Raw genomic sequence first — 26,140 nt, forward strand, 5'->3', positions numbered from 1 at the left:
ACGAGTCACCTAATCTGCACTGTTATATAGTCGGATCAAAACGGCCTGAAACCTGCTCCAATTCTGCTCGAAGTGGCACGATGGAGCCAGCGGTTGCGATCGTGGTGGGGCCTTCGCTGTGAAGCCCCGTATGGGATTAGCAGTGGTCCTACCTCTACAGGAGCGTATAGCGCCGCCCCTATTGCTCCGTTTAGGGCGCAACTCTTACGTTACTGCATCAGGCTTCTGGTCTTTTGACACTGTATAAGTTTTTTTTAAACTGCATGGAGATAGAATCTTCGCTAGTAAACATGACGAGATCATCCCGTCTAGGTTCGATTACATCATCTTCGACCACCCAGGTTCGGCCGATATGACGATTCGCCAGTGAACTCGTAACGACGGTTTGGATCGGCCGGACATTGACCGTCGATGCCCGATAATTGTTTTGTTTCTTCTGCTGTTTGTTGTCGGATGGATCTAAAATAAATTGTTGTTTATTTTGACTGGTTTTCTTCCCAGTTTTTGATTAATCCCATAGTGCTTCTACTTCCCCTTCTGGAATAACCCACACATTTCTTTATATTACGTACCTGATTGATCTTGTTTGAATCGATTTGTTCTTCACTTCTGGTAAATTGAAGAAGGGCTAAAATCGACCACTATCGGCACTAGTCGACAGTTTCAAGTTTTTTTACCGTAGTACTGAGCACAACGAACATGTATTTTATGGTTCTCTCGTAAAAACAGAGCTAGTTTTGAGTGTCGTGTTGTGCCCGGTTGTTTATGCGCTCCACTGCTAATATGCCCAAGCAGGAGAAGGTTCTAAAACTGCGCTATATCCTCAAATTTTGATTGTGTGACGTTGTTTCTATTGATGTGTTAGGTGTTATCCTCAGCTTTCCTTTCTATCCTTACGGAAATGTAACGTACGCATGTGCTGCGCGCGCAAGGTTTCATCAACCGGCTCATTGCGTTTCTTCTGCAACACGTTTAAACCATCAGCAAACTCAAAGGAAACCTAGGTGCGATGTTATGGTTAGATTTATGTTTTGTTGTTGTTTTTAGGTTCTTTACCTCTAGGTTCTTTTAGTTCTTCAGGTCGAATGGGCATTAATATTCATGCTATTTATATTGCTTGGTCTTTTCCTGGGACCTTATCTTCTCGTGTGCACCGTAATGAACGTTAACGGGGCCGACCGCGACCTTATAGGCAGTATTTTCATCAGATAATGTTGAAGCCATGTCTGATTGGAGAGAACAGATTTATTTATCTTTTGTGAGGTCGCAATACACACTTTGGAGAGTCGAGAGCTCTACTTCTCACTATTATATACAAGAAGAATACCACAACTAATACTCAGCCAGAAATAAAAGGAACTAATACTGTTCTAGATGATTCTTTTTTTTTGTCTCAGTGCTTTTTATAGTCTTTTCTTCATGCAGTTGGTTTGCATCTGATTACTGGTTAGAGACGTTCTTGATGAAGTCAAATTTCTGATATATGGATGGATTATTGCGCACGATTTGTGGACTGTGAACTCCACCTCACGTCGCTAGTGATGAGTCGCAGTATAAACAAGTTCATTCTGCGTTGCACATTAGTCAGATGTAGTAGCCTGTTCCACGCCGAAAAATCAAAGCCTCCCTTGATGAGAAAAGAAGAGATGACAGAAGAAAAGAGACCTACGACTCACGCGCAGGAATGCGTGGAGCGCGGTTACGCTCTTCTGGAAAATGTTGCTCAGAGGGTACTCAGTGGCAACCTTATTTCTCGACACTTTTACTTACTTTTTTTCTCTTAGTAACTTTAGGCTACATTATTATAGATCCTCTAAGACTCATGGTTAGGTCTTAGGGCCCCTAACTGATTTAATTATTTACCCCGTTAAACAACCTTTACTAGAATTGAGTGCCACTTAGTGCCACCCAACTCTAGTAAAGTCAATACGACATGAATACGCAGTTGCATAAGCGGTTGCGCTCGAAGCGGTGAAGCGTAGCAGTTAGTATCGAGTGAGGACCTCCGCTACTACTGCTTACGCAACTGCACCGTGCATGTCGTTTTGGCCCAATTATACATTTTACCCAGGCTCTGACCTATACCAAGAGAAATCTTCGTGATTTTCGAATATTTTCCGTTTTTATGATTTCTGAAAGACATATGAAGATCCTTATTTCAGAAAAGATCTGAAAGGCGTGAATCCACTCACGACGAACCATTCTTGGATCTCTAGTCATTTTTTCATGATGATTCTTTATTAACTAGACGCAGTTAACGTTTACGTCGATGTACACATCCCTTTTATGAGTAGTCTTCTCCTGAAGGCAGCGTACCAAAAAAATGACAATGTTGGGATCTGTCAATGAAAAGGTAGGGTTGGGGCTGCAGATCAGGGGTATGAGAGCAATCACGCTCATTTTACGCTAATTGTTCTGAAAAACTGTTTGATTCGTTCCTTTCGATCGAATTTTCATGCGAGTTACCTTACAACATGTCGCATATGCGAGCGCAGGCGTCTCAACATCGCCAATTTCGTGGTTTCTTGTCTTTAATTATATTATTTAGAACGAAAAGTAAGAAAAGGAAAAATAGTGCGATCTTCTCATTGGTTAAAAAAGTTTCACCATTTCCCTTTTCGTATCTTACTTTTCCGGTACAGTATCACTCATATATTCATTGTGTGACTAGAAATATCTAAATCTGAAGCGATTTGTGGTATACTTGAAATTGGAGGTTCAGATGATCACGAGCCAACGTGGTACGGTGGCGGTAACGCAGATGAAGTGCCGTGGGCTTTTGGGTGTTGATGCTGTAAATCGGTGCTTGTAAATTAGTTTGGGCTGTACATTTAACAATGTCTATTCTTACAGTGTACTTCTTCGTTAGTATTTTGGTTTCTATTCATCAATGTTTTTATATACCTATTAGTATCATGTACATTTAAAGGCAATGTATCATGAGGCTGTCGTAGTACGGAAAACCCACGGAAAACTAGAGTTCCGGTTGTAGATTACGAAAACGAGCGCGGCTCCGCACATCCTCCCCTAATCATCCTGAAAAACGAGGTCAGAACCGCTTTAAATCCTTCGAGGTACTTTAGTATGTGCTACACTCGCACACTCTCTGGTGTTCCCAGCAACCTATTCGTTGGATCTACTTGAATACGTTGGTTGGAAGACGTAACTGAACTTCGACCGCTCGCACGTGAATGCGGCGTGCGCACGGGTTGCGCGCTGCAGCTGATTTCGTAGGAAAGAAAGCCGTCTTTGCGACGATTATGAGAAGACGAATCGGAGCCACGCTCGTTTCCTTAATCTACATCTCGAACTCTGCGTTTTTCTCCGGGTTTCCGTACTGCGTCAATTTCCGGATATGCAATCTTTTAATCAATTCGACTCTTCATTGATGTCAAGTAATGGAATGCTTTCATGATGGTTATGTGAATATTTCTGAACATGTTCAGGAAATATGACGTCAGTGTCACCAAACGTACTTCAGACACCTGAGTCAACCATAGAATATGCAATTACTAATCCTCGTATACTAAATGTATCCGAGATGCTAGCGGAGCAAAATATGCAGGTATTTTTCTCCTTTTCTCTTGTCCAGGATCATTTGCTTTCATGCGTTTCTCTTCTTCATATCGTTCAGGAATACTTCTGTTATAGGCGCTTCAACAATCAAATCCGACATTGTTCAAAACGCTTGAAGTGTTTTCTTATGGGACATTGAAAGATCTTCCGGAAGGGGTGAATTCAGGTCTTGGAGTGTTGATTGCTCGAATACTACACTAAACATTTCAATCTGGCAGGTTAATCTACCTCCTGCAGCAATTCAAAAATTGAAACAACTTTCGTTGATTACGTTAGCTGCCAGCAGTACGTCGAATAGACAGCTTCCTTATGCGGAAGTTATGCAGTAGTGAGTTTTTTTTTCTTTGACAGACATAAAATCAAAGTAATAATTTCTTCACTCTCCTTTATTCAATTCTTCGTCAGCCTCGGTCTTGGTTCCGTCCGTGAACTTGAAGATATAGTTATTGATGCGATCTATAATAAATTAATTAAAGCTCGACTAGATTCGAAGGGACAGTTTGTTGAGGTTAGGACTCGTTTCGTTACTCTTTTTTTTTCTTTGTTTGGAAGATCTTACCTCTTTATCGATACTGTCTTGTTACGACAACAGCAAAGATGAATACTGTGCTAAAACGTGTGCTCCAGTGCTGTGATGTACAGTCGGCGTAAACCATGTTATATCGGGGGGAAGTGTCATATTCCTATTCTTCATTTTTTTTTTGTCCAACGATTAAGTCTACATAAGCAAAAAAAAAAACTTTTGCATTACTTTTATCGTTTACTTTGCTTTTAGCAAGCCACTGAGATTTTAGCTTGTTGGGATCTAGTTTCCTTGCTTTTTTGCGTAATTAGCGTCCCATAATACTAAGAACATTTTCACGTTTTTTCACAGATCAGTAGTTTTGTCTGATCCCAGGTTTCCTTCTCAAAAACTTAAGCTTGTAAGAGCTTGATTTTTGCCCCACTTATCGTTTATGCATCCTAGGTTGGTGAATAAGATCTTTTGCTTTTTTAGGACCATTTAATCGAAGATCAAAGCAAAAGGCTTTGTAGAGAAAGTTATATGTCAGTGGAAAATATGGATTTAGTACTTTGAAGCGCTCTCTCACTCTCCAGATTTTTAGAAAAGGGAGCAAAATTTGAATAAAAATTGTAAGGAAACTGAGCAGCTCTGACGCATACTTTTCTCCCAATAGGGCACTCAGTAAAGAAAGTATGCAGAGCCTAATTTCCGGAGAAGGGTTTAATAACCATTGCATAGGTTACTTGTGTTAAATATGTTATTCGTGAAGTATTTTACGAAAAAAAAGGAATGATAACCAACCATGAAAAAAACAAAACTATAAGAAGCTCGTCGTGCACGTATGAGTAGACCTAATGAGTTCCTTCACTGAGGCCCACACTTCACGCCCACACAACAAGTTTTACGCCCAATGTAAATGTGATATATTAAAATCTGGTTGAAAGGCAGCTCTGGTGTAGATAATTCCCCTGAGCATGTTTGTACAACTTCTCTTTAAAATTCTTGCGTAGAGTTGGCGTGTTTTCAAGATCTGACCACATCAACTTCTGAAAATTACTCTAGGTTGATGACTGGGCATCTCGTGACATTCCTGTTACCAGTATTGCATCTATCGTGACCACACTGACCGAATTTGCACAAAGTGCTAATGATGTCCTCCAACAGACACTGGTGGATGCAGATCGGTATGTTCAGAGTCAAAATATTTTCGACTGTCCTCATGAAAAGTAACGCTGTGAACCATCTTTTAAGTCGCGACGCCCAAGTGATGGCCGACCGAAAACGAGCGCAACAAGCGGAGGCGGATTTGCTGGCCGCTCGTAAAGCGCTTGATGAATCTATGTTGGCAACGATGAATTCGCATGATCAGTCTACATCAACAAGAGCGAAAGCAACTCGTTCAGCAAGACAGCGTCCTGGTCCCACCACTCCAGCCAGCAAGTAGTTGAGTAGTAAAGAAAGGTACTATTCTATCACTGGTCGACAAACAAATCATGAGGTGCATGTAGCGTAGCGATGACAAATTCTAACTTTTTATCTGTGAACATAGACAGAAGTCATTAGGTACGCTGCAATAAATGATTATGATAATATCGAGAAAAAAGTTCAGCTCCACTATAAGAGGGAAGTTTGATATTCAATGATCTTTCCTTTAGTAAACTCTTCACATTTACTTACTTATTTCTTTAGTCAAATAAGTTCAAGTCATAGTTATTCAAGGAGGGTATGGGGTAGCGGCTAGAGGTTCCGCTTCCTGCACGATCGATCGGAGGTTCAAATCCGCCCTAGTGCTCACCAAGCCTTTCATCCCCTCGGGCCGATAAATTGGTGCCAGACTTGTCTGGGAGAATAAAAACACTGACTTGACACATCGGCTAGCCACAGCAAGTCATTGTATAGGCCAGTTACACACATTCGTAAACCTCAAACGATTCTGAATTGATGTGAACGTGGGGGCGCACCCCATACGGATTGATTAGCGCCAGACATTTTATCCTTTATCCTTTTATAGTTATTCAACAAGTATATAATACAGTAGAATCTCACTTTAAGCTTAGATGTGAGATTTGCGAGAACAAATGAATAGATGGTCTGAAGTGTAAGAGCTGCTGCTGATTGAGTATAACGCTGCCAAAAGTGGCATTTTCTTTAACTCTGTTTTTCTTCCTATGAGGAGCAAAATAACGGGTTCTTTGTGAGGCTATGCTTAACTGTTCCACAGAATGTTCGCTGCATAGGCTTACACCTCAGCGAAACACTGACTTCTTCGAAGAAAATCCTGTTTTCTACACACACAACATTACATCAAGTTTTTAAAGTAATGCTTTTATGTTCATTTTGACTAGTACAACAAATAAACTATTGTGAACATATATTAGGCAGTGTAGGACTAGCAGGCAAGTGTAAAGATCTTAATCCGGTGAAATGCCAAGATGTTCAACTCCAGAGTGTCGAGATAGTAACCTTAGGAATGTACTCTCATGAAGGCACGATTAGCTGCGTGAAAAGACTCGAAAGCAGAACCGTAATATACGAAACAATGAAGTGTCTTCTTCGACATAGCATAGAGGTCGCTGAGAAAACAACAAAGTGCAGATAAAAAGTCATTCTGAGTAAAGCTTTCTCAATACAACTGAATAATCTGAGGTAGTTTAAATAGGGTAAGTTAACACATAACAAAATAACTTCGATAGGTACTCTATATTTCTAAACATGCAAAATCATGTAACGCTGAATTGTGCAACTCTTCCACATACTCAAGGAATGGTTCCAGTGCTAGTCTTTCTTCGGTGGAAGGTTCATTTGCCTCTATTCTTCGTTGAATTTCCTTAATTGATGACAATTATTCAACGTATATATTAATTTCCAGTGCTAGGCTGTCCGTTAACTTCCTATTTTTTCGAATTTCTTTCTTGTTGATTATTTTAACCATTAACGCAGGCGACAGTTGAAAGCACTTGGACCATCCAGAGATTCCCCTTTCAACAAGTATCTGAGATCGCCGAATTGGTTGTTCTTGTCAAGATTATAGAGCAGTTGAATTCGATTCCTATTCTTATTATTCTAAGTTTCCCAGGACGCTTGAAGTGTAGTGCGGTACTGGATGATTACGATCTGGCTCCCTTTTGCGGCGGCATTTGAAAGATTACCTATCAAATATCCCTAACATAGATGGTTCCAGAATTCTCAAGTGGCATATTACGACATAGAGCTGATAATTAAGACTAAACAGAAATTTCAAAAAAGGGGGAAGAAACTAGTAAGGGGACTGTTTTTAGCATACTGATTTCAAATATTTCACAGGCATTGAAAATGTCCTCTACAAATGTTCAGCACCGTTCAGTTATGGTCCATACTGAATCAATAACTACTTGTGATAGAAGTATACCTGTATGGTGCTGCAGTGGTACTGATAGGAAAGAATTGCTTTGCACAGATGCCAATAGTTGAATTCTGGCCATAAAACGTCATCGAAATAAATATGACTCGAGGAACACTGCAATGGAAGTTTATGTTATTTTTAATTCAAATATAGGTAGCGCTTTAGAGAAAAATCCAGCAATTGCCTGGAAGAAAATACTTAAAAAGTGTAAGTGACAAAGGGAGGAAAAGGAATCTACCTGCCACAGAAGAAAATCACTTAATCGCTTCTCTCCACTAGTTCGAATAAGCATGTCAGGGTAAGTACCTAATCGGCTATCTAAACACCGAGATACAAGCCATTCTGAGATTTGGGTTTCTTCAAGAAGACCCTGAAATAGGCTGTAGTTACCAAGAAGGAAGTGTTCAATCGAAGAACAGAAAAAGAACAAGGGTACAAAATATAAATACAGTCTTCTAGAAAGGTGCAAGAAATGCGTCCTTAGATGTGACAGATAGGAAAATTGACATTTTACAATTATTGGTTACAACTAGCACACAGCGCTGAGAAGAAAAATTAATAATTCAAAGTTGCTCCAGTGAGCATAGGATGTTGTCTCTGCACTAAACGAAAGTGAATGTGAGAGTTCTTCTATGAGAACAAACAAGAAGAGTATGACACAAGCGAAGATCCAATTTGATCTTAAGTGTATGGTAATTTGTAACTTATGTCCACTAGAAGTAAATCGATGTAAGGCTCACTTTCTCTCTGCCCTTTCGAATCAACTCAAATCCTCGAGCAATCTCGTCTCTTGAAGTGTACGGCATACAAACATTGACAACTCCCCTGCAAAAAGTACTCACAAAAATCGAACACAATTTCTTCTTGAATTCTCAAATATGACGAGTCAGACATATAAATCAATACTTAGAAAGGAATGAAGCGTGACGTTTCATCTAAAAATAGATTACTGTAAACCATCAAGCGATGGTCCGCAAATGTTTTTTGGTTTAAGTGCAAAAAGAGTGATAAACAAAACATACTTATTGTAGTCTTTCGTGAGAAGTTGAATTTGGGCGATTAGTTTTCGAAGTCTCGGCGATAACATAGCGATATTCCCAAAAAATCGGAACGAAATCTGCTTCTCTTCAAGCTTTACTCTGAAACTTTCAGATTTTGTTTAGCCCTTTTTGAAGAAAATGTAACAGGAGTAGTAAATGAAAAAGTTTAAAGAATAGAAACGAGGACTGAAACAGAAAGGTATTAATTAACAACTCATAACTTAACAGGAAAAAGTACTTATATTTGCCTAATCACGGGCTGCGTTTAATTCAGCCAAGCCAGGAGGCAAATTTTAGTAAGGAGTAAACTCCTGCGAATGATTGGTAGTCATAAAACAGAAGTCCATAACATATGAAATGTAATATGTACTTCTCAGCAAGAAGCCTGGAAAACTTCTCCTCAGCTAGCTTCATCAGACCGTCGACTTCTTCAGAGGTACGCTTGAAATTCTCTATGCTAAAAGCATAGACGGTGACTTCGAGTACGCCCAAATCCTGGCACCACTCCAAAATCTGAAAATCTTGAAGTTGTACAAACTATATGATAAATTTGTCACTTCGCCTCTCTTAGATCAGAAAAACACAAGGTTTGATGACTAGTAATGAAAATAATAATAACGCGTTAAAAATAAAGCAATATTACATTTAAAAAAAGCAAGGACAGAAAAAAGTTCGAACGAACAACCTTTGCGAGCTGTTGAAATCCTTTTTCATGCCCATTAATGACATGTCCAAGATGATGGGTCTTTGCAAATCGACGATTCCCATCCATCACGAAGGCGATATGGTAGGGAACATAAAACAGAACAAAATCGCTTTATACTAGTCAAGACAGAAGGTATCCATCAAAATTACCGACACTTGGTACTACTTACTAATAATAATAGGTGCGATCCGTCACAGATAAATGACCGTCATGTTTACTAACCGGTTAAAAGTTTTGCCACAACTTGAACAAATCATTTCTGTAGAAATGAAGTGTAAACTTACAGGTCCAGAAGTTACTATGGCCCTAGCGAATGAGTGCCACCAAGCGTTATCATTTTTGGCTGTGTTCCACCATACAGATGCTTCGTCGTTCGCATCGCTGTCTCCTGCCATTTCATCACCTTAAATGTTTCATTTGGAACGAAGACAGTAGTGTCATAATTTATTAGTATGTTCTAGCAATATCGTACAGAAGCAGTCTTAGATTCCATCGAAAGAAAAGCATAAACTAAGATGAGACTAAGATAAGAAGGCCAATTGGTACGGTATATTATCAAGCTACAACTGTTATAACGTGATGGGATGGGTCCCATAGCGTAAAATTAGTGCCACGACGCCAAAAACCGTTTTAATGTTGTGGGATGGGTCCCATGGCGTCAAATTTGTGTGCCTGCGAAAAAAAGGAAAAGATCACTACTGTCACTAAATTTACTTGGTTTTTGCTCAATACTACTGTCCCGCTGCACCATGAGCTAAAAAACTAAGTGGATTCGCCAAGACTTAAACGAAAAGTTGTGCGCAAGAAAGCTGCTGCTGCGTTTCACTCCCATATGCTGTTCCGCAAGTCAATCTCTGCACACGTTTGCCTCATCAGGTTGATAATATGCTTTCTTCAGAAACTGGAAGCGCGAATGCAAATGGCTGCTTGAATAGTAGCTAAAAGTTCGTACATTTAATTCCCACTGATCAGTGAAGACGGAGAAACCGTACGCCACAAGAAGTCGAATGTTCACGACGTTGAGACTCAGCGGTCTTTTTTTCTAGGAGTAATTAAATAAATCAGTCCGGGCCCTAAGACCTAAACATTAGTTTTAGAGGATCTATGACATGTAAGCTAAAGTTATTAATAAAAATACTGAGACAAAAGAGGAAGTTAGTGCAGAAATAAGAGCGCGACGACTGAGAGCCCCATCGCTAAAGATAGTGAATAAAAATAATAGCAACGATAACGGCGAAACGTCAGAATGGAACAAGTTAAAAAGGAATAAGCTAACGCAAATTAATCATTGCAAGAGGTGGTAGTAAGTTCTTTTGAGTTTTTTGCGAGGAAGAATTTGGAGTGAACAGCGTTGGTACACTTTGATATCAATGGATAACAAAAATCCTTGAGAACTGCATAATATTGTGCAGGAACTAGAGCAAGTATAGAACGAGACAAACATCACAAATAATGCGAATGCAGAAAAAAAAAACAACGAGAAATACATAGAAGTACGACCTGTCGAAACCGCTGTGTTGACGAGGTATTGACGCGATAACGCGACCTTCAGTCCTACCGTAGCCGTAGTCGGCCTTTAACATGTTGTGGAGGAATGAAACCCCCAGCTAACTTACATCGACGTTCAAGAGGAATCACCGATACCATCAGTTCACGTCCCAGAGGTCAAGCATAGTAACATCTGAAGAGCATCAGAAGCTCCAAGGTGGGGTAAGTGGAGGCTTTCGAAGTTCGGATTCCTCCATCTGCACAAGTGGGCGTAGTTCAGAAAGGTCATGATGAAAATGTGCAACCCTATCGGGTATCTGAGACATCACAAGCAACCATCCGTCCACGTGACCTCCGTTGAAACAGTTCCAACAAAATGACTTTTTGTGCTTCCTCATAAAGTGTGAACTCGTACGGCACGGAACATTAGATTCTTTCACTAACGTATTGATAATTCACCTAAAACCAGTGCCCACAGAATCCTGAACCTCATTTTGTGAATTAGCGCAATTCATCTTGTCGGACGTATTTTTGGAGACTTGCGAACTGATATTCCTGGATGCCCTTGAGTCAAATCTTTGGATATGCAGGGTGAGTTACGCGTTTTCATCGTTACATTTGTGAACAATGCCCTGACCCAGAACCCAGAGCCCTGTTCCGACCTGGAGAGATCCCAAACCTCGAGAGTTCCCATGTACGTTTCCGTTAGATTTTTACCCTCCGATTACTTCTTTTTTTCTTTTGCACATCTTTTCGAAGCGGACAGGATTTCTCGTTTCTCCTGTAACTATAGTATGGTCAAAACGAAATGAAGCACGGCGCAGTTGCGTAGGTGGCTGCTCTCGAAGCGGCGCGGTGGAGGCAGTTCCACTCAAATCTGCACTCTGACTGGTGATGCATTGGAACCACCTCGATCGCACACGCTGCCTCCCCTGCGCCGCTTTGAGCGCAGCCACCTACGCAACTGCAACGTGCTTCATTTCGTTTTGACCCTACTATGTGTATCCGAGAGTGATGTTTTGATGTCAAGTTGTAAAATTCATTGGACTTATCACTATGAGATCCTTTTGTTGCTTTTTCGTGGAGAGCAATTTTTAACATATGTGATAGCTGAATTTGATAAAACTAAACACCAGTACAATACTGGATGCTCTTCTTGGACAATCTTGACGAGGAGAGGACCACTCTCTTACATTTCTTCTCAGATTTAAATTTACTACACATTTGACTCGCTTTGGAGACGTGATTTTTGAGTCTAACAAAAAATACAAACAAGAAATAAGTAATATAAACGTTTACTTTCAGTACTGACAAATGCGAGAAACACTCGAACTGCAAAAGTGTCCTCTATGCGTAAATCTCTTCACTCCTACTACACTCATACTTCATTTGAAAAGAAGGCATGGTGATGCTGGCAAGGAACAAGCGGAACGTCTACGCAGATCGCAGATCCATGCTAAAGAGAGTACCAGTCGCGAAGGTAGTAACAAAATATTATGTGATTAGCATTGTTTTATGGTCATTGTTTCCGTAATCAGAACTGTTTAAACGTTTTCGGTGTTGCACTCGCTGAGGTCTGAAGAGAGTAGAAACACTCTTAGATTTCATCTTAGTAGAATTATAGTTTAGGGAAAGGTTATTTCAAACAACAACACTCCGCGGACGACGACGAAGAGCTTCACGCATCGTCTCTTCTCTATAGCAATGCTGATCGATTGTTTGGAGATAAATTACATGAACGCGAAAAAATGAGGACGGATAGTATTTATTACAAGTGTGATTTCTGCCTTTTTTCCTGCTTCACCAGAGCCGTATTGGAGACACATGTTCAGGTAAGTGAAATGCTTTTTATCTAAAGCAGTGATTTTCTCAGAAATCAGATTGCTCTGCAGACCTATCATCCTCGAGCTCAGTCCGAGTGCGAAAGACAGCTTCCATCATCATCTCCAGTTACTTGTCCAACGTGCCGAAAGACGTTCAAGACCCGCTATCTGTTGTCAGTACACTGTGTTGGAGTGCACACTACAGCTATGACGGACTTCACGCTTATACAGACTTCCTTCAATAGTTGGGCGCAGTTTGAGGTACTACTTAGTTCTTTTGTGGGTTGTTTTCGTGTTGCATCAAGCACATATTCATTTCTGATTTTCCTATAATGTACTTCACAGTAAATGATCTCGAGACATCAGTTACTGCAGAACGAACTTTTTTGTGATTTGAAGCAGTTTTCGTAATTTAACACACTATGGGATCAAGGAAAGGGGAGCAAGAAGCTCGAACTCTCCGCGGCAAAGGACGTAAAGGTGGTATTTGCACACTTTTTGGTGCAAACGAACTCTGTTTTCCATTTTTTTATCCCATCATTATCATAAAATTCTGGTTGTAACTTTTCGTGCCACGAATCGTCTCAAGAAAAACTTTGAGAATGGCTTAATGATCTAACACACAACGTTGCGAGAGCAAAAAGCGGTTTTTGTTTATATGACAGTGAACTTGGTGAAGGTTTTCCTTTGAGCCATCTGTTGTCGTGAGTCAGATGAGATAGACACGATTATCTTTTTGGTTCTCTTCCTTCGGTCATAGTCGTTAGCTACAAGATCATCTAATCCTTTCATATCCACTACGCGGACCGCGTTTTTTTTTTTTTATTTTATGAAGAATTTTATGAAACTACTTGCTCGGAACTCAAAGAGTTGGTGCAGTTTGCCATGTTTAGGATGTGCTGGTATTTTGATGCAAAGACAGCATACCATCAGTCTGGCGTGGTGAGCTATTGGTGGTATTGTAGATTGTGGGGTGGTTCTCTCATCTCATCTCTCTCTCTTTCTCTCTTTCTCTCTTTCTCTCTCTCTCTCTCTCTCTAATCGTCGCAAAAACGGCATGGAAACCGCTTTAGTTCCTACGAGGTACGTTAGAACGCTTCGCTTTGTACATGTCCAGTCTCTTCAGGAGCTGGTTCATTGGTTTCACTTGAATAGGTGAATGGGGAGGAGACATCCGTGATCTTCGACGGCTCACAATTGGATCAGACGCGTGCACAGGGTGTTGCAAATGAAATCGTCGTAAAAAAAACTGTGTCTTCCACACCGTTTTTTATGACTATAAGCGAGTGATGAGCGGAACCACCCTGAATTCCAAAATCTGCATCCCATCTTTAGCTTTTTCCGCGGATTTTCTCACCACGTCAGATTTGTGGAATGCTGCCAATGTGATCAGTCATCGGACCGGAGTTACCGCCCGTCGTGATTGTTGATATCTTCCGAGTTCCCGAGTTGTTGGCTTTGAACATGGGTGGCTGTTCGTTCTTCAGCAAGATCTCGATATGTTGCGAAAAGTGATGTCTCGTGTGAACTACGGTCGGAACATAGATCGTGAAGCACGGTGCAGTTACGTAAGCAGTTGCGCCCAACTGGCACGGTGGAACGATGCGGCTGGGATCGAGCGCAACCGCTTACGCAACTACACCGTGCTTCATGTTTGAGTTTGACCCTACTATACTTGTTAACGTTGAGCGTCTGCAGATCGTCGTTCAACATCTAAGTCCAGAACCTATAGTTTTCTGAATATAGCAAATAAATATTCTAAATACATCATTCCAGTCAGGGGGCTTTCTGAACTTGGAACCAAGAGATTTCTCAGAACAAGTTGAGCAGGACGGTTTTCTGGTCTGCTCATAACGTGATCGAATAGATGAAGACGGTTTTTCGTGACTACTTTAGAATTACAGAGGGATGTTAATGTTCTCCATGGCATTCATCGCTACACCATATCTGCATCTGCGTAAACTACTTTTTTCTAAATTGATTCCAATTTGGTCTTCCAGAAGGATCAGTTATCACCGTGTATATACATTTGTCCAGAAATTCCCAAGCATCTATTTGAGCGAATCACTCTCCATGGAGTCAGTCTTCATTATCACCGTAAGCGATGCTACTCACGATGCCAATCCCAACATTGTAATAGGTAGGATAATGGGCAAGTAAAATCACGATTGACTTCGCTGGAGCTGAAATTCGACTAAATGCACCCCGTTGACGAACTGAATACAGAGTTGGCGTTTGCACATTGGTACACAATATCATTTCTGTTCATCGGTTGCTATCGCAATCGCTTGCTGTTCAGCTCCACGTACCTAACTGCACCAAACTTCAGGTCGTTTTTATCCAAGGGCGTGTGACGTTGAGCCAAATTCGTCCATTAGGTTATTGTAGTCCTTCTTCGATGCTGATGAAAATAGGTTCCCAATACATGCTTCCAGCAAGGTAGCAAACTTTATCGGTTTTTAGACTCTGGCAGTTTGGTACCCGTCCCTGCAGTTTGCAACGCTCCCACCTCGGTTTCAACTGCTGCCTCCACCGCGGCGTTTCGAGCGCGTACGCAAATGCACCCCAGCTACACTCGTGACTCATGTCGTTTTGACCCAACTATGGCTCGTGCGCTCGCGAATTCTGCACTGGAATGCCTTACTGCACTGTTTCATCCGTATGGCCAAAAGCCCCTTGTGTAAGAAATGACTTGTACGAAAGGATCTTGTACGTTGCTTCATTTTATTAAAATTTTGATGAATTTCAGCCATGGCGAACAATGATGGAAAGAGACACTAAGACAGTTCTTATCAAAAGCGAAATGCAAGCGTGGAACACGAAGCTCATTCATTCGTATCATTGTCAATTTGATCATACAGCAGCACCATGTTCGAAGAAGGAGAAAAAGGACAAAAAGTGTACCAACGATGAAGAAAATAGAAAATCTTCGAACTGTCCAGCCTTTATCAAGGTATATTAACGAATAAAGAGAGAGCAGAATGTTATTTTTTCTATGATCAGGTCATGGAGAATGAAGACGGCGTACTGGATTGTGTGGCATGCTTTGGACATTTGGGACACGAAATGGATGGCTTGCCGCCAATATCGGTTAGTTGGCTGAGTCTTTTTGTTGCCACTAATTTGTCTTTTAATCAGTTTTCAAGCCTATGCGGTAGTTACCTCCTTTTTTGTCCAATAAGACAGTTGATCTAGAAACAAATAATATCCTGAAACATTACTATTTAATGCTGCTTTAAATGTAGGGCGGGTGTATTTTAGCAGTTAGAGGTTCCGCTTCCTGCAACGTTCGATCGGAAGTTCGAATCCGTCCTAGTTCTCAACAAACCTTTCATCCCTCCGGGTTCGATAAATTGGTACCAGACTTGAACAGTGAATTGACACATCGGCTAGCCACCACAAGTCATTGTGTAGGCCAGTTACACGTTCGTAAACCTCAAAACGATTCTTAATTGAAGTGAACATGGAGGCGCATCCCAAACGGATTGATTAGCGCCAGACATTTTATCCTTTGTCCTTTATAAAATGCAATTTTGGCTCAAACAGCATAGTCAAGTTGAAATTCTTCCACCAGTTTCTAGGGAGTGTAGCTTCCGCGGAAAGAATACAAAGATATAGGGACTTTTGAGATAGTCATGCAAACATCTTCAGAGTGTTGGCTCTGCAGAGCTAATGCAAGATGAAGCAGAGAACGATAAAGATGGTGATCTGGCGCCGTGTTTCTTATGCGGTGGCGTTTCACCTCCTGAGATAGACGCCAAGACGTGCGAGGACGTGAAATGGTGCTGCTGCAGCGAAACAGAATGTGGAATATTGGCACATGAATGGTGCACCCAACTTCTTGGAAAGAAATGTCCTGAATGTGAGAAAGGCATACTGATCAGTGGGTGATTGTAGTTTTCATGTTATAAGATGTTGTTAACACTGAAGTTTTAAAATACCTGTTGTGCAGTCACGTTTTTATGTGAGATGTAAGAAAACTGCTCTATATTTTCGATCTTTGACATTTACATTCATCTGTTTTTACTCTGGTTTGACAATTCTTTGTTATTTTGCTGTTTTTGTTGCACGTGTTGCGTGTTGCTTTCTTTATATAGTCGGGTCAAAACGACCTGAAACCTGTTGCACTTGCGTAAGCGACTGCACTTGAAGCGGCGAGGTGGAGTCAGTGGTTGCGACCGACGTGGTATCACCGCTAGCTCCACTCAAACCCCAAAGATGAGGGGAGCCTCACCTCGATCGCTGTCGCTTGCTCCACTGCATTGCATTACTTCGGGGGCAATCGTCTACGCAATTGGACCAGGTTTAGATCATTTCGAAATGATTGTAAATTGCGCATGTTTGTTACGGTTAATTTGAAAAAAAAAACCGGGTTGACATTAATAAATTACAGTAAAAATGTGTTAGCTTTGCAAGTTTTTGCGGAGCAGAGGTTGGATATGGCTGCGCCTTTTCTTCTTTCCTCTTTTCTCAAGGCTTGGTTTTTCTACTCACCAGGGACTCTGAGAGCCATTGTGTTACTATTACTTATCAACCGTTGGTCGACTTGCTAGCTGGAACAAAACAGTGAAGAGTGGATACGTTGAAGACTGTTAAGACACATATTTCAAAGTTGCCCCGATGCCAGAGCGGCACAGACAGGTCGTACATTGCCGGAAAGACACGGAAGCGCCAGGTGGAAGTGGGACGCTCTCAGCGATGTATTTCGACAGTGAACCATTGGCTGAAGAAGCTTTCAGTAACCAGGGTGACGATAGGCAACGATGACAGGGGGTGAAGAGTTGTTTCTCCTCTGAACGGGTCGGGAAAGGTTGCAACTTGGTGTTTGGTCACCTTCTGTTTCTTGGTGATGGTAGATGATACGCTGTGGGGGATCTTGCTTGCAATAAAAATTTGACTTCGGACCAAGTTTTCATAAGTAAGGATGACACAGATAACAAATCGCTGCTGCTATTTTTTTTAGAAGTGTTTCATCGTATATTCCTGGTATTAGTGACACTGTCCTCTCCTATACCTTGAGTACATTTTTGCTACATGTGGACTACTCGATTGTGCTTCCATTTTCGTCTCTTTTGTTCCTTTCCTGTCTTTGTTTGGTTTTCCTTGTTCCTTTACTTTGTCCGCTTCTGATACTGTTATTCTGTGTTCCTTTTTTTTGTATCTGGGACACCACCAGTGTGTGAATAGTAAATCCGCACTTTTTGTTCGATTATACGACTAGACAGGTAACGATTATTGATGTCGTCATAATAATGATACGCTCAACAAGGTCAAAATGACCTGATCCCGCTGCACTTGCGTAAGCGGCTGCTCTCGAAGCGGTGCGGTGAAACGCATGGCTAGGAATCGAGGGAGGACCCCTGCTAGCAACATTCTTCGCTGCAGTTCACGATGGTCCCAGTTCGATTCCAACCGCTTTCTTCACCGCCCCGCATCTTCATGGTTCCGACAAAAGTGGAGAGGTAGCCCTCTACTTCTAAATCATGACTGAATGATAACTGCCAAAAGCAGAAGCCCATCCGCAAACGATAGCCTCATTTCTAAAAATTGTATTCAGCTCTAAAGATAGTAAAGGAGATCTATTTTGTGACATTTTTAATACATCCAATGCTCTTCAACCATTTCAACATGTCGAACAGTACCAGGTCAATTTTTTTTGTACGCCATGTAATTCTCCTATAGATTATTGTGGATTGTGTGATGATAAGCGTAAACCAGTGCGTGAAGTATGTACTGTTGATTATCTAGTACATTCATGAACTGTACGTTCTTTAGTACAAGTTCTTTAGTTCTTTAGTTCTTTAGTCCAGCTAAAAATTTAACGATTAGAAAAATTCTTCGGACCTCGCATTTCGTTGACAACACGATAATTTATCAATGCGCATGAAAAAGTAGATAATGTGAAGTAAAATTTCCCGCCGCATAACAACACATGTATTGCTGTGTGGTCAAGATTTGCTCTGAGAGCTTGTTTCACCGTTCTCTTTCTGTGGCTCCTTTTGGTTATGAACTGATGGAGTTTGTTGGGTTGTTTCAGTTGTCAGACTGTTCAGAGGATAGCTCGTTGGATACGCTGGTGGATAAGGAGGTGGGTATCCAGGAAGATAATAGTTGGGGTTTTTCTCAGCATAATCTCCATTGGGGTATGCTGCGGAGGGGTAAGTGGCGTTGCAAAAACCATTATTGTTCCTTCTAAAGTCTCGATCATTGGGATAGTCGGAGTATGAGTAGTTTTTATATCTGGCAGGATCTGAAAAGTTTTGGATAATATAACGGATAAGGAAATAGAGAGAAAGATAAATGAAATATGTGAACGAAGAAAGGTGCAAACCATCGATGTCTATGCACTCCTCCCTATTTAGTTTGTAGACACAATATCCAACAAAAAGAGCCGTAAGAATCACGAAGATAACCCTGATTTCAAAAAGAAATCTATTCACGTTCTGTCCTAAACCTTTTGTCCTGAAAAGTATCATTTAAATCATACCCAAGAACAATAATCGTTAGAATCCTGTCATTTCCATTATTTTCTTGACTGATCACAGAGCAGCAATCCTGTCCACAGCAAACCTCGTTACGATGACAGGTCCAGATTATCTGATGTGGGCGACTGTTGTTCTACAACTGCAAGTCTTAGACTTATAATAAATAGTTTTCTGTTCTTCTTAGGTGCAGAACAGGTGTCTTAAGGTCACTGGAATCTTTGCGAGAACTGATTATTTCTCATGACTTTACGGTGACACAAGTGGGAGGGGGATGGGCAGTATCCCTTATATATCCCCTATATCCCGACGCTCTAACTTAACTTTTTTCTCTTGGTAACCTTAGCAGCTTACATGTTATTAGTCCTCTAAGACTAATGCTTAGACCTTAGGGCCCCGATTGATTTGATTGTTTACTTCGAGAAATGAGGGCGCCACTGAGTGCTCCCCCCTCCCGACAACATTTTACCCGTCACCCGATGGTGCCTAGAACTTTCCCATATGTTAAGTACAGTCAAGTCTAAAACATATAACCTTCGACTTTCCGTTATCGGGCGTCTACAGTGTCTTCGCTGCAGGACAACCACTTCGTGCTGCGCAGTCAATGCTTTAAAGGCATCACCCCACGAATCTGAGGTGGTACGGATTTTAGGTGGAGTATTCGTATACGAGATCGCAGATTAAGGAGAGGGGGTGATTCCGTTCATTTCTTCCCAATTGCCGTAAAAAACGGCCCGGACGATACGGCTTCGAGCGATCCGGCGCGCCATTTCCTACGAGTTCGATTGGAGCGCGCCAGCCTTGTGCACACGCCTCATCTTCCGGGCCGTTTTTCACGGCAATTAGGAAGAAATGGACGGAATCACCCACCACTAGTCTACTATCCCGTATTCGAATACTCCACCTGAAATCTGTACCACCTCATATTCGTGGAGTGATGCCTTTAATGAAGCATCTCGCAAGGAAGACACCGCAGCAAATGAAAAGCACCACGAAGATCGCATATTTTCGAGCCGACTCCATTTCTTAAAGGCAGAGTATCACGAAACTGATGTAGTTGGAAAAGTTGTGGGAAATATAGAGTGCGGCGTGTAGGTTACGATCATAAGCATGGCCCACTCGATTCCCTCTAATTCCGTCCTGAAGACGGGACTTCTTCCTTTGGGGCACGTAAGAACAGCTTCAGCAGCCTATTCATTACTTCGCTGGTGGAGAAGCCCCATTGATCTTTGACCACTCACCCCGTGGACGTCGCATTTGCACAAAGGAGGAGCGTTTTCACTTTCCTCGTTTTCACGTAGGAACAAGGGCCGTTTCCAACGCTATTTTTCAGTTCGATTAGAGGAAACTGACCACGCTCATACTCATACCCGAACTCCGTATTTTATCACATTTTCACAACAACTTCAGTTTCGTGATACGCTGCTTTCACTTCAACTCTAAAGAGACTTCTGAGCAAAAAATGGAACAAAAAAACAGACCTTAACTCACCCGTACTTCCTCTTTTAATAACATCGAGCAGTGTCTCCTATTATCACTTCTAACGTGGTGCATAGGATCTGCCCTTGAATGGAAAATCGCTTTGCCTGCCTCAACTGCGAGTATGCCTTCAAAATCAATAGTTGAGAACAAAATAAGCACTTTATTCTTCTGAATAGTAACTACAGTCGAGCTAAAACGACATAAAGCCTGGTGCAGCCGCATGAAAGCGACGGCGTGGGAAGCGGCGCAGTGAGACCAGCGGCCGCAATCGACGTGGGACCATCCCTAGCTCCTCTCGGATCGCAGAGATAAGTGGAGCTAGCGGTAGTCCTGAGATCCTGCGTAGCTACACTGAGCTTTAGGTCGGTTTAACCCAACTGTATCTTGTCCTTGGATATTCACTAATTTCTCCATGTGTTCATGGCATGTTGCTTATCACACGATTTCTCCGCACATCACATTTCACAGAAATTAACGACAATATTTATTTAAACGTTCCTATTATTTCGTAGCTATCTTGTACTCGTATTCGCCTAATTAATACAATTCATCCTGTAGTTAACTAAGCAGACATACCGCCGGCAGCTCCCAGTGCTCCTCCAATTAGTGCGTTTCTGAACGTGCTTCCGTGTGAACCGTCTGTGGCAGAATAAGAGCTAAATTCATCATTTTACTCGTTTCCAGCCCTTAATAGTTTGAATACTAATCATTGAATACATTGAAGTAATCTTGTGGATGGGAATAATATAAATAAATTCACTAAGAAGGATAAAGTCACTTGGGTATCAATCCTTCTGGGATACGCCTACGCATTTTACTGCTATTGGTAATTTTTTTTTTATCCTCTCAGACAAGTCTGGCACCAATAAATCGTCCCCGCAGGGACGAAAGGGCGTTTCGAACCATCGACAGTGTGGCAACAGCAGACCTCTAACCAACTGCGCCACCCCCGCCCTAATAATAACGAGCTTAGTCCGAGTGTGTGTGTGTGTGTGTGTGTGTGTGTGTGTGTGTGTGTGTGTGTGTGTGTGTGTGTGTGTGTGTGTGTGTGTGTGTGTGTGTGTGTGTGTGTGTGTGTGTGTGTGTGTGTGTGTCACGAAATTCGAAAAAGGGGGTGCGACGGGTCCACCCGGCGTCGGATTGGTGCGCTATGGTCATATAGCTATAAAATGGGTTGAGATGGGTCTTGCGGTGTCGGATTGGTCCACCGGCGCCAGATACCCATAGAAGGGGTGCGACAGGTCCACCGGCGGCCGACACCTATGGAAGGGGTGCGACATGTCCACCGGCGTCAGATAGCCATAATATGGGGTGCGACGGGTCCACCGGCGCCAGATAGCCATAATATGGGGTGCGACGGGTCCACCGGCGCCAGATAGCCATTATATGGGGTGCGACGGGTCCACCGGCGCCAGATACCTGTAGAAGGGGTGCGACGGGTCCAGTCCACAGGGGTTACACTGGCGCGCCGGCGCCAGATACCTATGGGAGGAGGTGCGACAGGTCCATCGGCGTCGAAATAGTGCGCAATAACTTCGTGTGCATGACGCAAAAGATAGATGGTTGCAGCAGTTTCAAAGCCGTGGCCACGGGCGCTTTGCTTTACACCCTATATGACTCCTCCGTGTGTTCATTTCCTTCTTCGTTCGCCTCAAGTTGGTAGCATGCCGCTCTCAGAAAGTGGAAAAACGCATGCAAACGGGTGCTTAAATAGTAGCAAGATGTTTATGTGGTCTGACGTGGAACGTTATCTTTATCAGTAAGATGATGTCCTTCACGTCATTTTATGCCGAAACATCATTCTTTGATAACTGTTTATAGAAAACAGGAGAAAAACCCATATTTAGCGTGATACTTTTAAATTTTGTCTATAATATATTGATAAGGAGTGTTTGAAGCTGAAGTTCGAATGTACTCCAAATGTAGAACTGACGCGTTTAGAAAGAAGACTATGAAATATTGCGCTTATAGTTATAATATAAAAAGGAAGAAAGATTGTTGGAGTCCAATTTCATAGAACTAATAACGCTGAAATAAATTTTCGTTGATTAGTGAAGGCGAGCGAAGCAAACAACACAGAAAGTCTGAAGTCCGGCTTTAGCCGGACGCTCAGACTGGTAATGTAAATAAATTCAATAATGTCTATTGAATGGCCTAATGACAGATTGGTTATTTATGAAATTAAGTTAAACGTAAAGTTAACGGTAGAGGTACCGGAAAGGCTGCTATTTCAGTCCAGAGCTTTTTTTTTAGAATCAAAAACCTTTGGTTTACAGATACAAACTTGGAAATTTGCTCATCAGTTAGCATCAGAAAACATTGGTAGCTAGGACAACATCAGTGGGATTAAAAATACAAAATATAAACTTGAAAATAAAACAACGAACAATTACAAAACTAACGCTTGTAGTGAACAAATAATTATAGCTATAGTAGGGTCAAAACGACATAAAGCACATACGCAACTGCGTCTTTTTTAAAGACGCTTTGGTGGAGCGCCTTAGAGACCAGGTTGGGAGCGTGGTGAAACTCTGACACCACCCATCGCTGCAGTTTGCGACGGTCCCACGTCGTTCCCAACCGCTGCCTCCACCGCGGGGTTTCGAGCGCGTACGCAAATGCACCACAACTACACTCGTGATTCATGTCGTTCTGAACCGGCTATAAAATGTGGAACTACTTTGGTTTAATTTGGCAAAAAATTACATTACATTCGTGGACGTATAGAGCTTTTCAGCCGGCTATTTTGCGAACGGTACCTGGAACAACACCTTTGTTTTTTGGAAACATTTCCTAAGAGGGGACTTTTTTCGCTTCATTTAAGTAAAGTAGTGTAATGTGGTGTGGTGTAGCGTGAAAGGACGAATATAGCATACCTCGTGCCTCCTCTGTTCGAATTCCAGCTGCTACTTAGTCTTGCCTTCGAATTTCCTCGCATTCTTATTCGTGCCAGAACAGGACTTATCAGCAATTGCACTAAGAATAAATACAACAACAAATGCGCCCACATCTGAAATGGCCTTTTTAAAAAGGGCTTTTTTTTATTTTTCCCTTTAAGAACGCTGAGTGTTCCATTGTTCTTCTGAAACAAAAGTAAGAATGGTGATATTGCTTGAAGGTGGAATCTCAACCTGTATTGAGGAAAACTATGAATGTTGAGCTCTACTACAGTAAATGTTCCATAGAAATCATATCAAATCCGAGACGATCAATACCAATCTTGGCTACAGCTCAGGAAAATCAATCAAAAACTACATAACAAATCCTTTTCGAGATGCTCTCGGCATACATAAGGTTGATGTTGAATGTTTCTCTGTCGGTCTAAGCGACGGAGCGATGGTGATGATGTTTACCGAAGAGGTCGTTGCCATAACTATACGATTATAAAGTAATCTTAATCATGCACAATTAATCGAAAAAGGGGATTTTAGAAGAAGAAGAAAAAAGAGGAGCTCGTCACCGCTCCATCGATCATTGTTCCATTGATTGGTGAGGGCGAGTCAGAGCCCATTTTAGCGAAGGACAAGATATACCCATCACACCGACACAGTTCATTCTGCGACAGCCTGTGTCTTATAATCGAGAAAAATGTTCATGCTTAGCGTAATTGTGATGACAGCGTCTTGAAGGGGCCATCGCACGAATCTGGGATGGTACGGGTTTCAGGCGGCTGATGCCTATACGGGGTCGTGATATATGGGGTAGATTGTGGGGAAGAGGATTATTCCATTCATCTCTCTTTGTGTCAATGTAAACAGACGACCCCGAACGCTGTTTCTTACGACGGCTTCTGTTGTAATGCGCAACAATTGCGCTCCGCCCTGCCTTAGATTCACCCTAATGGATTCTCGACGAATCGCAGACGGGTAGGCGCAAGGGTGGCGCGCTCCCATACAGGACGTCGTAAGAAACAGCGTTCCAGGGTCGTCCGTTTACACTGATACAGGGAGAAACGGCCGGAGTCACCATCTTCCCCACAGTCTACGACCCCGTAGGGGCACTATCCACCTGAAACCCGTACTTCCCCGGATTCGTGGGGTGATGCCTTCGAGCATCTGCCATAAAACTGCCATGCTTCTCGTAAACAAAAATAATATCCTATCATGTTTCGCTGAATTCCACTTAATCTTTGAAATATTAGAAAAGCTGATATAGCAACAATTATTTGGGAAAGAATATTATTTCTTTATTTTCGTTGGACTTTAATTCTAGAATGTCATCATCTTCATTGAAGCATGATATTTATAAGATGTAAACGTTATTTTAAGTGGATGTGGATCAATACTAAAAAAGGATAAATTCTTGACAGCGGTAAAATAAATGTTTTGAATGGACAGGTTCAGATTCACAGAAGCATGAGACCACACGAACAACCAGTGTTATTATGGCGATCCGAAAACGGTCGTTACGTCGCTAATTCTCACATTTCAATTTAATTTCATTTACATTTGAATCCTACTGAGGAGATGACTATCGTTATTTATTGGCGAGAACTCGTTCTCGTCATTTCCATGGATTTGTGTTGAGAAGCTCGCCCAGCACGTATTAGATCTTTGAGTCTATTAAGTATATTGTAATGATGACAAGTACACAGAAGAAAAGCTTTTAAGTGTTTCAACTTACTCTTTTCTTAGAAAAAGAACCTGGAAAACCTAGAGCCGACTGTTAAAATCAAATGATTACAATTAAACAATTTTGTGAAGTCTCAAATAAAATGCTTTAAAAGTGATCCCTAAATTCGTGGATGGTCACCGAGATCATTCAGAATTAGTTATTTATTTCTTCCTATTTTTTCTTATGATTTTAACTTTCTGCCAAGCAGAATGAAATGTTAGTTTTGCTTTCTGAACATATATTTGCAGGGAAATATGTTTCTGAGTAATTGCGTAATATTAATTATCCATATAAATCACTATTACATATGCTTTTTATGTAGTGCTATTGTATTAAATTACATTCATACACCATCTCTATATTGCACACAAAAGTTTACAATACTACGACTAGCAAATATTATAAATCTCTAAATCAGCGGCTCTGAAATCGGACAATCCCTCAATGTTGAATTCCAGCGGTGATCTCATGTATGGGAGGAAATGAAGTTAATGACGTCAGAAATAAAGAAAAAGTGAGCCGAAAAATTCGAATTCTGGCCCAATCCAAGAGAATAACGATGGAACAACACGAAAATAGCATTCATGGGACAATATATGGCCTTTATGAAAGCGATCATCGTCAATCGATCACCATTTATGATTCTTCGGAAGAATCCGTTATGTGAATATAATTGAAATTGTCGTTCTTCTGCTTGTAACAACAACAAAAAAAGGAACGTTCGCTATCTTTACTCGATATAAATCCATTTTCACAGAGAAACCAGTATATCGTAGCGTAGTAAGAGTGATCGTAATTAACAGAAAAACATATAGGATTAAGAGAATATAAGTGAAATTTGCGTAGAGCGCATCCGGAAAGAATAAGACACTGGCAAAATTCAAAAATATACAAAGATAAAAAGGAGGTTTGAGAGGAAAAAAAAGTAAAGAAAAGTAGCGTCGACTACGTAAGCGATGGCAATCGATTTATGTACAGAAGCTGTCGCTAGTGAACACACAGGGAATAAGTTAGTAGTCTCTAGTGTCACCTAATCAAAGTC

General features: G+C 41.5%; 5 protein-coding genes across 10 annotated transcripts; 2 read left to right on the forward strand and 3 right to left on the reverse strand.

Moving 5' to 3' along the window:
- Positions 1-130: 130 nt before the first annotated feature.
- Positions 131-5,525, forward strand: RB195_011494 (uncharacterized protein; the record flags this gene model as incomplete). Of its 2 annotated transcripts, XM_064192932.1 has the most annotated exons (9): positions 131-241; positions 313-374; positions 985-1,004; positions 3,447-3,565; positions 3,652-3,732; positions 3,795-3,904; positions 3,982-4,084; positions 5,144-5,265; positions 5,333-5,525. In XM_064192932.1, 9 exons carry the CDS (start codon positions 131-133, stop codon positions 5,523-5,525), a joined length of 921 nt encoding a protein of 306 aa, XP_064050514.1. The 2 variants fall into 2 exon arrangements, with proteins under 2 accessions (XP_064050514.1, XP_064050515.1); XM_064192931.1 differs by lacking the exons at positions 131-241; positions 313-374; positions 985-1,004 and having other exon boundaries at positions 3,452-3,565.
- A 1,254-nt stretch (positions 5,526-6,779) lies between these two features.
- RB195_011495 (uncharacterized protein) lies at positions 6,780-9,960 on the reverse strand (the record flags this gene model as incomplete). 2 transcript variants are annotated; one of them, XM_064192933.1, is made up of 8 exons in its annotated part: positions 6,780-6,908; positions 7,470-7,577; positions 7,702-7,833; positions 8,204-8,288; positions 8,486-8,602; positions 8,874-9,016; positions 9,494-9,612; positions 9,924-9,960. In XM_064192933.1, the coding sequence occupies 8 exons, from the start codon at positions 9,958-9,960 to the stop codon at positions 6,780-6,782; spliced, it is 870 nt and encodes a 289-aa protein (XP_064050516.1). The 2 variants fall into 2 exon arrangements, with proteins under 2 accessions (XP_064050516.1, XP_013301879.2); XM_013446425.2 differs by lacking the exons at positions 9,494-9,612; positions 9,924-9,960 and adding an exon at positions 9,189-9,275.
- On the reverse strand, positions 9,508-10,792 carry RB195_011496 (uncharacterized protein; the record flags this gene model as incomplete). The annotated part of the gene is made up of 3 exons (XM_064192934.1): positions 9,508-9,612; positions 10,162-10,251; positions 10,697-10,792. The coding sequence occupies 3 exons, from the start codon at positions 10,790-10,792 to the stop codon at positions 9,508-9,510; spliced, it is 291 nt and encodes a 96-aa protein (XP_064050517.1).
- Positions 10,793-11,256: 464 nt separating this feature from the next.
- On the forward strand, positions 11,257-17,287 carry RB195_011497 (uncharacterized protein; the record flags this gene model as incomplete). Of its 2 annotated transcripts, XM_064192935.1 has the most annotated exons (9): positions 11,257-11,288; positions 12,003-12,050; positions 12,095-12,177; positions 12,327-12,529; positions 12,590-12,781; positions 15,270-15,473; positions 15,524-15,610; positions 16,172-16,403; positions 17,118-17,287. In XM_064192935.1, 9 exons carry the CDS (start codon positions 11,257-11,259, stop codon positions 17,285-17,287), a joined length of 1,251 nt encoding a protein of 416 aa, XP_064050518.1. The 2 variants fall into 2 exon arrangements, with proteins under 2 accessions (XP_064050518.1, XP_013301880.2); XM_013446426.2 differs by lacking the exons at positions 11,257-11,288; positions 17,118-17,287 and having other exon boundaries at positions 12,012-12,177; positions 16,172-16,411.
- Positions 17,288-18,468: 1,181 nt separating this feature from the next.
- RB195_011498 (uncharacterized protein) lies at positions 18,469-23,494 on the reverse strand (the record flags this gene model as incomplete). 3 transcript variants are annotated; one of them, XM_013446427.2, is made up of 6 exons in its annotated part: positions 18,469-18,770; positions 18,852-18,934; positions 19,008-19,138; positions 20,494-20,609; positions 21,061-21,140; positions 23,361-23,494. In XM_013446427.2, 6 exons carry the CDS (start codon positions 23,492-23,494, stop codon positions 18,469-18,471), a joined length of 846 nt encoding a protein of 281 aa, XP_013301881.2. The 3 variants fall into 3 exon arrangements, with proteins under 3 accessions (XP_013301881.2, XP_064050519.1, XP_064050520.1); XM_064192936.1 differs by having other exon boundaries at positions 19,008-19,117; positions 23,361-23,422; XM_064192937.1 differs by having other exon boundaries at positions 23,361-23,422.
- Between the last annotated feature and the right edge of the window lie 2,646 nt (positions 23,495-26,140).

The sequence above is a fragment of the Necator americanus genome, chromosome III, assembly GCF_031761385.1.
Source record: "Necator americanus strain Aroian chromosome III, whole genome shotgun sequence".
NCBI classification, from domain to species: domain Eukaryota; kingdom Metazoa; phylum Nematoda; class Chromadorea; order Rhabditida; family Ancylostomatidae; genus Necator; species Necator americanus.